This window comes from Monodon monoceros, unplaced genomic scaffold (assembly GCF_005190385.1).
Source record: "Monodon monoceros isolate NGI ecotype Baffin Bay Population unplaced genomic scaffold, NGI_Narwhal_1 Super_Scaffold_9, whole genome shotgun sequence".
Lineage (NCBI taxonomy): Eukaryota > Metazoa > Chordata > Mammalia > Artiodactyla > Monodontidae > Monodon > Monodon monoceros.
Window position 1 is genome coordinate 18,098,662 of NW_021703786.1, and position 9,068 is coordinate 18,107,729.

Here is a 9,068-nt window from a genome sequence, read left to right on the forward strand (position 1 = left end):
CTCCATTTCTTATCTGCATAGTTTCAGGGGGTTGAAACATTTGCCTGCCAAGGTTCTTTCTTTTTTCTACTGCAGGCGGGGGTGCACAGTGGTGGGAGCGATGGAAGGAGGGGCGGTGGGGGCCCCCTGGGTGAGCTGCCTTCTCTGGAATCCCCAGTCTTTCCCCTCAATACGCTTTGTCTCTGAGATTACAAAAGCTGTGTCCCCAACCCACACAAACACACACGCAAACACACGCTAAACTTTTTAAATCTAGAGACTCAAAAGATGACAAACGCCAGGGCTGGAAGGCTGGTCCAACCCTTCCCTCCTCCCTTTTTACAGATGAGAAAAACTGAGGCCCTGCTTTGGGATTTCCGGAGCCCGGGATTTCCCAGCCCTACCACCCTCATCCTCCAGCCACTCCTGCGCCTCTTGCTCAGCACGGTCCGCGGCAGCTCCGCGGGGCCGCCGGCGAGGGCTGGCTGGGACTCCCGGGTGACCCGGCCATCGGGGCAGCCCCTGTGCTCGGCGCCAGCCCCGCCTCGCTGCCTGGGGCCCGGCCGCGGCCGCCGCCGCTGTGCACTCGCCGGGGAGCTAGCCACCAAGGGCGGAGGCAGGGAGAGAGCGACCGAGGCTGGGAGGGGTGTTGGCGAGAGCTCGCGCGCTGTGTATGGTCTATCAGAGGCAGCTGACCTTTGAGGAGGAAATCGCTGCTCTCGGCTCCTTCCTGTAGTAACAGCCGCCGCCACCGCCTCCGCCGCCGCCAGGAGCCCGGGCAGGGAGCGAGCGTCAGCCCCGCAGCCGGACGGCTCTGCGCGACCAGGTGGGTGGCCCGGCCGCGCGTCCCCGGCGGCGCGCGCCCAGAGGGCGCCCCTGGCTGCTGCCCCGGCCCCCTCACCGCGGGACCCGGAGCCCGACGGCCGTAGGGGTGCAGGGGACAGTCCCCGGGACCGAGAGGGAGTTTCGGCGCAGCGCGCAGCGCGGACGAGAGACGAGGGACGCGGGACGCTGATGCAGGGAGGGGGCCGAGGGTGGACGCCATCCTCGCCGGCAGAGGGCAGGGGGCGCTGTCGGACTGGACAGTGGGAGACCTCGGGGCACAGCTTGGGGGACGCAGCCCAAGAGAGGGAGTGTCTGTCTCCCCAGCCCTCTCTCCTTAACCCCAGCCACGTGCTTACGGTGACAGAGCCGTCCAGTGGGAACCGTCGGTGGCGTTGCCCAAACGTTGGGCTGGAATATCCCCCGTTCCCAGAAATGGGGACTCGGGGTTCGAAGCAGGGTGGGGGGATTCTTGCAGCCCTCCCCAGAGGGCCCGTGGGCCTCCGCCATCAAGTTTCTCTTTCAGTTTCTAGCTGTTCCCACCCCGGGGAAGCCCCGGTGGGGCAAGGGGAGAGGAAGAGGGGGAGGGCACCTGCCTTTCGGGAGCCCCTCCCCAAGCCTCAGCGGGTTCCTCGCTGGAGGGAAGGGCGGCCTTCCCCTCCTCACCCTCTCTCTTCCCGCACAGGAAAGCGTGTCTGTGGGAGGGGAGGGGCCGGGCCTGACCGCGGTCCAGGGGTGGGTGGGCATGGCAGGGCCAGGGGCAGGCCCAGCCCTCGCCTCTAACAAGGAGGCGCCTCTTCAGCCCTCTGCTCGCGCTAGGTGAACGGACATGGCGGGCTGGATCCAGGCCCAACAGCTGCAGGGAGATGCACTTCGCCAGATGCAGGTGCTGTATGGGCAGCACTTCCCCATCGAGGTCCGGCATTACTTAGCACAGTGGATCGAGAGCCAGCCGTGGTAGGTGCCCCTGCCTGGTGCCATCCAGGCCCCTTGGCCTTTAGGTCTCCTCTTTGTGGTTTGGTGAGATTCTGGTCCTGTCTGTCCCGCTCTGTGCAGAAGGGGCGGTGTCCTTGGGAAAGGGGAACAGGGAAATGGGAGTCTGGGATTGGAGAGGGAATGTTTCTAGACTCTGGTGCCTGTGGAGCTGCCAGGAACAAGTCCTGTGGGCACGAGCCTTGGATTTCCACGTCCCTCTTGGTGCCTGACCTCCATGCCCAAGGAGGCACCATAGTAGGCTTCTCTCTCCTGCCCTGCCCCAAGGGATGCCATCGACCTGGACAATCCCCAGGACCGACCCCAGGCCACCCAGCTCCTGGAGGGCCTGGTGCAGGAGCTGCAGAAGAAGGCTGAGCACCAAGTAGGGGAAGATGGGTTCTTACTGAAGATCAAGCTGGGGCATTATGCCACGCAGCTCCAGGTGGGTATGAGCTCCGGGCATCTGCAGGGTGTGGTGTCCACCTTCTCTTTCCAGCACCAGAACCCCTGGTTTTTTTCCTGGTTTGGCCACTGACTCACCGTATGACCCTGAGCTTATGGGCAACCTTTCTGTGCTTCGATTTCCCCCACCCCCTCTTTCTAAATCAGACCTGTCAGATTCCCCTTAGCATATTATAAAGCGAGAGGTGGGGCGTGTTTGTCCCCAAGAGAAGGGGGATGGGTGAAACTGCATTCTGGGCAGATCAAGCAGAAGGGATGGGGGTAGAGCAAGTCAAGATTCTGTTGTCAGAGAAAGGAATACTGACAGGTTCTAGAAATGAGGCAACGAGGCAGCCACACATCCCTCTTGCGGCTCTTTTAAAGGCTTTTCAAAGAGCTGCTGAAGTCGCGTGCAAGAGGAACAGAGTTGTCCTGGAGCCTTGAATTAAGGTTTTGGATGTAAGGTGTAGCTTCTCCTTCACCTGAGGATGCGGGGGGAAGGAATATAGGGGAGAGAGGGAGTTTTTGTGGCAGCAGGAAAGGGGTGAGGGTGGTAATCATAGTTGAGCATTTGTTGGAACTCACTTGAATATTTAGAGAGCCCTTCTTAAATACCAGCAGCAGGGTGTCAGAAGAATAAAAAGTCCATCCCAGAAGAGGCAGGAAACACGAGAAACTTGGTGGGAAGAGGGGAGCAAAACAGGAACCCAGGGCCAGGACTATAGTGGAAGTACCTTGACCTTGGCATTAGATGCCCTGGGTCTTGAGTCATCTGCTCAGTCGTTTGCCTCTGGACAAGTACTTAATCTCTCTGAGCATCAGTTTTCTCATCTGTGAAATGAGGATAACAGTTTCTGCTTATGTCATAGGGTTTCTATGATGCACAAGGTCAGAGGAGATGGCAGATTGGAAGTGCTTTGTAAACTGTTTCTAATGCACTGCAAACCAAATATGAAGATCTGCGAGGGGAAATCAAGTCAAGGAGAGATAGAGGTTCTGGTGACAGTTCCTGAGGCTTCCCAGAGGAAGCTGAGGCAGGGGCTGGAGGAGAGGAAGGGGTGGGCGTGGCTCTGCAATGGTCATGGTGGGAGCAGAGGATGGCCACTGGCAGCTGCTGTTGGATTCTTTCAGAACACGTATGACCACTGCCCCATGGAATTGGTGCGCTGCATCCGCCATATTCTGTACAATGAACAGAGGCTGGTCCGAGAAGCCAACAATGTGAGTGTCCATGGGTTTGGGGAGAGGTTTTGGGAAGTCCTTCTACCTGCTTTTATATGTTTTATAAACACTGGCATGAGAAAGCACCAAAGAAATAAAAGACACGGGCGAGTATGAGAGGCAGTATCACATGCAGGTGTAGACTGACACCCGACCCCCACTCCCCGGCTTCAGTCCCTGGCTCTACTGCTTACTAGCTGTGTGACTTAAGCAAGTTACTTAACCTCTCTGAGCCTCTGTCTTTTTCTATTATAAATGAGGACAGTCACAGTATCTACTCTCTAGGGTTATTGTGTGATACTATGTGGGCAAAGGATAGACAAACACAAATGAAACAGAAAAGGAAGCCCTAAAAACACACATACACGTCAGGAGATGCAATCTATGTCAGTCAGTGATGGCATTACACATCACCAGGGGAAAGATTTGTCATTCAATAAACGGGGCTGGAGACAAAAGAAGAAATATCCTCTGGTGTGGTTTATGAGGGGAAGCAGAGCCGAGGTCTATGTCAGAAGAAGTAACCCGGCAAGCTCAGAGAAGCGAGGCCTGGCGAGGCAGAGCAGGGACTCGTCCCCCATGTTCTGAAATCATAAAGGCATCAGACATTGCTGGGACAATGGTACAAATGGTATATTATCTGCAATAAAGCAAAATGAATTTCATGAAATGATATCCCACAGGTAAAGACCACAGACTAGTGCCCGGAGCGAAGTCATACTTATAACTTACTGGTGGTGGAGACTGATTTCAAGAATTTGAGAGTTCATTCAGTAAACGTTTATTCAGGTCTTGCTGTGCATCTGACACTGGACTAGGACGGGAAAAACAGATAAAGTCCTGGTCTCCACCTAAAGGGAATTCAGGCGATGATAGATTCTTTAGTTGTCAGCTGAGTGCTAAGCGGGCCTCTTTGGAAAAAGGATCCAACTCAGACTGGGGCAGGCTGGCTGGTGGAGGGGAGGGTGTCCTGAGGAAAAGGATGCCCGAACTACAGTGGGGAAAGAGGGAGGAAGGAGGCAGGATGAGTTTTCTAGTCAAAAATAACAGCAGTATATGTGAGGGCAGGAAGGCGCGAGCCACCTCATGACATTCGAAGAACTGTAAGTGTTCAGTGCTACTGGGGAGAAGGGAGCCAACTGGGCAAAAGCCAGGTCACAGAGGGTCAACGGCTACAACTCTTGACTTGGTGCAATTACAGAGCTATCTGTAAATGTACAGATGAGTTCGGCTGCAATTAAGAAATACATGCCTACGATGCAGGTCATGGTTGGGGGTAAATAATTGTTGTCCCAGTCATCAAGCTGTTCTTCAACACCTCTGATGTCCTGGGCCTTGGGGATTTTGTGGTGCACAAGACAGACAAGGTCCTAGGCCTTAAGGAGTTCACATCCTAGTGCAGGGAGGCAGACAAGAAAGAACATGCAGGCTTCCCTGGTGGCGCAGTGGTTAAGAATCCGCCTGCCAATGCAGGGGACACGGGTTCGAGCCCTGGTCCGGGAAGATCCCGCCTGCCGCGGAACAACTAAGCCCGTGTGCCACAACTACTGAGCCTGCGCTCTAGAGCCCGTGCTCTGCAACAAGAGAAGCCACAACAATGAGAAGCCCGCGCACCGCAAGGAAGAGTAGCCCCCGCTTGCCTCAACTAGAGAAAGCCCATGAGCAGCAACGAAGATCCAACACAGCCAAAAATAAAAACAAATTAATAAATAAATTTAAAAAAAGAAAGAAAGGGGCTTCCCTGGTGGCGCAGTGGTTGAGAGTCCGCCTGCCGATGCAGGGGACATGGGTTCGTGCCCCGGTTCCGGGAAGATCCCACATGCCGCGGAGCGGCTGGGCCCGTGAGCCATGGCCGCTGAGCCTGCGCGTCCGGAGCCTGTGCTCCGCAGCGGGAGAGGCCACAACAGTGAGAGGCCCACGTACCGCAAAAAAAAAAAAAAGAAAAAAGAAAGAAAGAACATGCAAGAAAAAGACACCTTCGGTAAGGGAGGTCCTATTTTAAATTGGCTCATCAGAGAGGGTCACTCTGAAAAGGTGCCAGTGGAAGTGCCAGCAGGAAGGTTTGGTGCCAGAATGTTCCAGGGTGATGGAACAACAAATACAAAGGCCCTGAGGCAGGAACACGCTTATGTATTCAGGAACAGAAAGTAGCTGGTGTGCTTGGGCAGCAGTGGCGCTGCGGGTAGGGTAGGCAGAGGCTATCGGCTAGGGCCGTGGAGGGTGTGGAAGGAGTTTGGATTTTATTGTGAGAGCAGGTCATTGGAAAGGCCCTAAAGACTTGGTTGAAGGAATAGATCCGACCAGGTTAGTTAAATGACTGGATCCACAAAGCCCTTGTGGATGCCTCCCCTGTCACTTCACTTGGGGTCTCCAGGATGCCACCTGTGAGCGGTTCACCCGCTTCCCTCAGTCACAAGGTCTTGAGGGAGGACACAGACGATGTGTGTTCCCACAGCCTTGTCCCCCACTGTGTTCCCAGCACCTAGCACAGGTGGCATCGTGGCACCAGGTCAGCGAATGACTACGAAATGAGGGGTCATCATCATTAGTAGGAAAACCCAGGTGACTCCTGGGACATGTTGAGTTCTAGTCTCTCCAGAGAGAACTCAGATGGACCCTGTGTGGGATACTCTGGTGGAGGTTAGAACTGCAATAGAAGTTTCTTCCATGCTTTATGAAGATGCCATAGTCCGCCAGGTCACCTGTTTCTCTTCCTCCACCCCCATTCTGGCAAATGACTCTCCTTCTGACTCAAAGTACCCTTCCTTCTTATTCTAGATCTGGCATCTGGTGTCTGTAGTATTGGCGTTCCCCAGGGCCTGAGGTTTTCTTCCATCCTCACTGCCCAGTTTACTGCTGCCCACACTCTCCCCTGATATGTCTCCAGGGTAGTTCTTCTTCTGGGATCCTGGTTGATGCCATGTCCCAGAAACACCTTCAGATCAACCAGACACTTGAGGAGCTGCGACTGGTCACACAGGACACAGAGAATGAGCTGAAGAAGCTGCAGCAGACTCAAGAGTACTTCATCATCCAGTATCAAGAGAGCCTGAGGATCCAGGGTGAGGCTGGTGTGGGAGGGCAGCGTGTGTCTGGGGGACAGGAATGAGACCACTTTGTGAACTCCTGCAGGGTTGGGGCTAGATCCACGTCTGTCTCCCCAGAACCTTATCCAAAGCTTGGGAGGAGTAACGTTCCCAGTGATGGAGCCCCTGCTATGGGCCAGGCTCCAGGCTAAAACCTTTGCATGCATTATTCACTACAACCTTTACAACAGCCCTAAAAAATAGGTAGCTGTATTATTCCTGTTTTGCAGATGTTAAAACTGATGTTCAAGGAGAACACGTAATTTGGCCTGGGTTTCTTTAAATTTATTTTATTTATTTATTTTTGGCTGCATTGGGTCTTCGTTGCTGCGCGTGGGCTTTTCTCTAGTTGCAGAGAGCGGGGCTACTCTTCGTTGTGGTGCGCAGGCTTCTCATTGCAGTGGCTTCTCTTGTTGTGGAGCACGGGCTCTAGGTGCACAGGCTTCAGTAGCTGTGGCACACGGGCTCAGTAGTTGTGGCTCACGGGCTCTAGAGCGCAGGCTCAGTAGTTGTGGCGCATGGGCTTAGTTGCTCTGCGGCATGTGGGATCTTCCTGGACCAGGGCTTGAACCTGTGTCCCCCACATTGGCAGGCGGATTCTTAACCACTGCGCCACCAGAGAAGCCCTGGCCTGGATTTCTTGCAAGTTGCAGAACTGGATCTTAACTAGAGATATGTCATAAAATCACTATATTTTAACCAATATTCAGTGAATATCTCAATGAATGAATCAATGAATGAATGAATATGGACAAAGTGTTCCCCAGTCAAAGGGAGGACTTAGGTTGGGAGTCCCCTGGTTGAACCAGGCTGGGGAGAGGTGGAACTCCAGGAATGCCCCTTCTTGAGCCTAATAGGAGGTAAAGATGGGAGGAGGAGGTGACAGTGGAAAATTCTCCTGTCTCCTAGGTCTATAATTTGCTAGTGACTGCCATGATAAGGGTGTAGGGAAAGAAAAATTAACTCAGAAGAAATTCACCCCAGGTACACTTTTAAGAGTCTTGAAATGTGGCTCATCTTCCTTCACTTCAAATTGATCCCAGAGCTGTACCACCCCATCCTAGTGAGAACAAGAAGTATCAAACTGCCTTTTCCTTCACTCTTCTATTTTTGGTGTCTTAAGGTAGAACCATAGGTCATTGATTTTAGACCTTTCTTCTTTTCTAATGTATATATTCAGAGCTATCAATTTCCCTCTCATCAGTGCTTTAGCTGCATCTCATCATTTTGGATATGCTATATGCTCATTATTCAATTTGAAATATTCTCTAATTTCTCTTCTGATTAATTATTTTACCATATACTATTTAGAAGTATATTGTTTAATTTCCAAATATTTGGTGTTTTTCTAGATGTCATATCATTATTGATTTCATTTTCATTTCATTGTTAAATTCCACTGTTGTCAGAGAACACACTCTATATGATCTCTTCTTGTAAATTTATTGAGACTTGTTCTATGCCCCAGCATATGCTCTGTGTTGGTGAATGTATTTTGTGGACTTGAATGTATGTTCTGAAGTTGTTTTATTTTAAGATAGCAATAATAAATTCAATAATGTTAACATATATAACATAATATATGATGTTAACATAATAAAGTTAAAAAAACCCACACCAAGTTTAGTGAGTAGAGTGGCATTGCTTTACATTTTTGCAAATCTCTTTAATGTTAGGCTTAATAGGAGATAGCTGGAGCTGGCTTTCAATCTGTTGTAACATCACATATCTTGTTACCTCTAGAAAACTCTGCTCTATGCTTATAAGTGAATAAGAGAAAAAAAGGTAAATAAGGTCCTATAACTTTATGAAAATAGTTCTGGCTTGGTGGACCTCCTATAAGGGTCTTAGGAACCCTTCAGGGATCCCTGGTTCACACTTTAAGAATCACTGATATATCTTTATTGACTTTTTTGCCTAATTGTTCTATCAGATGCTGAAAGAGAGGTATCAAAATCTCCTATAGTATTGTGTAATTTTCCAATTATTTATGTAAATATTTCTTTTATGTATTTTTGAAGCTTTGTTATTAGATGCATATACATTGAGAATTATGTCATTTTGATTGATTGACACCTTAATACTTATGGAATATCTTTCTTGAGTTCTCGTAACACTCTTTGCCTTGAAATCTACTTTATCAGATATTAGTATTACTCCTCCAGCCTTCTTATTCTATTTTTAAATAGAAACGTATTTTTATCCATGCTTTTTAAAATTTGAAATGTAGACAGCATATAGTTGAGTCCAGCTTTTTTATTTATTCTGACAATCTTTGCTTTTAATTAAGGTGTTTAGTCCACTAATATTTAATGTAATAGCAATTGAGGTCCCCATGTTAATATTTATTTTGTTTTGTCCATTTTCAGTATTTGTTCCTCTGTTCTTCCTTTTAATTGTTTAAATTTTTAAGATTCTATTTTAATTTAACTACTTAAGCTTTCCTCCTACCTTGCCCTGTCAGTGTTTTCTGTACCCTGAGACTAGCACGTTGCCTGAATCATAGCAGCTGTTGAGTAAATGTTGGGGGGATAATTCTAGCAG

At 50.3% G+C, this 9,068-nt stretch overlaps 1 protein-coding gene across 1 annotated transcript in view; it reads left to right on the forward strand.

Annotated features, from left to right (window-relative positions):
* Nucleotides 1–670: 670 nt before the first annotated feature.
* Nucleotides 671–9,068, forward strand: part of LOC114888977 (signal transducer and activator of transcription 5A-like) — an 18,269-nt gene continuing 9,871 nt past the window's right edge. Inside the window, exons 1-5 of the mRNA XM_029211681.1 lie at nucleotides 671–805; nucleotides 1,604–1,758; nucleotides 2,062–2,218; nucleotides 3,349–3,438; nucleotides 6,326–6,544. Coding sequence (XP_029067514.1) covers nucleotides 1,631–1,758; nucleotides 2,062–2,218; nucleotides 3,349–3,438; nucleotides 6,326–6,544 — 594 coding nt within the window. The 5' untranslated portion in view covers nucleotides 671–805; nucleotides 1,604–1,630. The remainder of the gene's footprint in view (nucleotides 806–1,603; nucleotides 1,759–2,061; nucleotides 2,219–3,348; nucleotides 3,439–6,325; nucleotides 6,545–9,068) is intronic.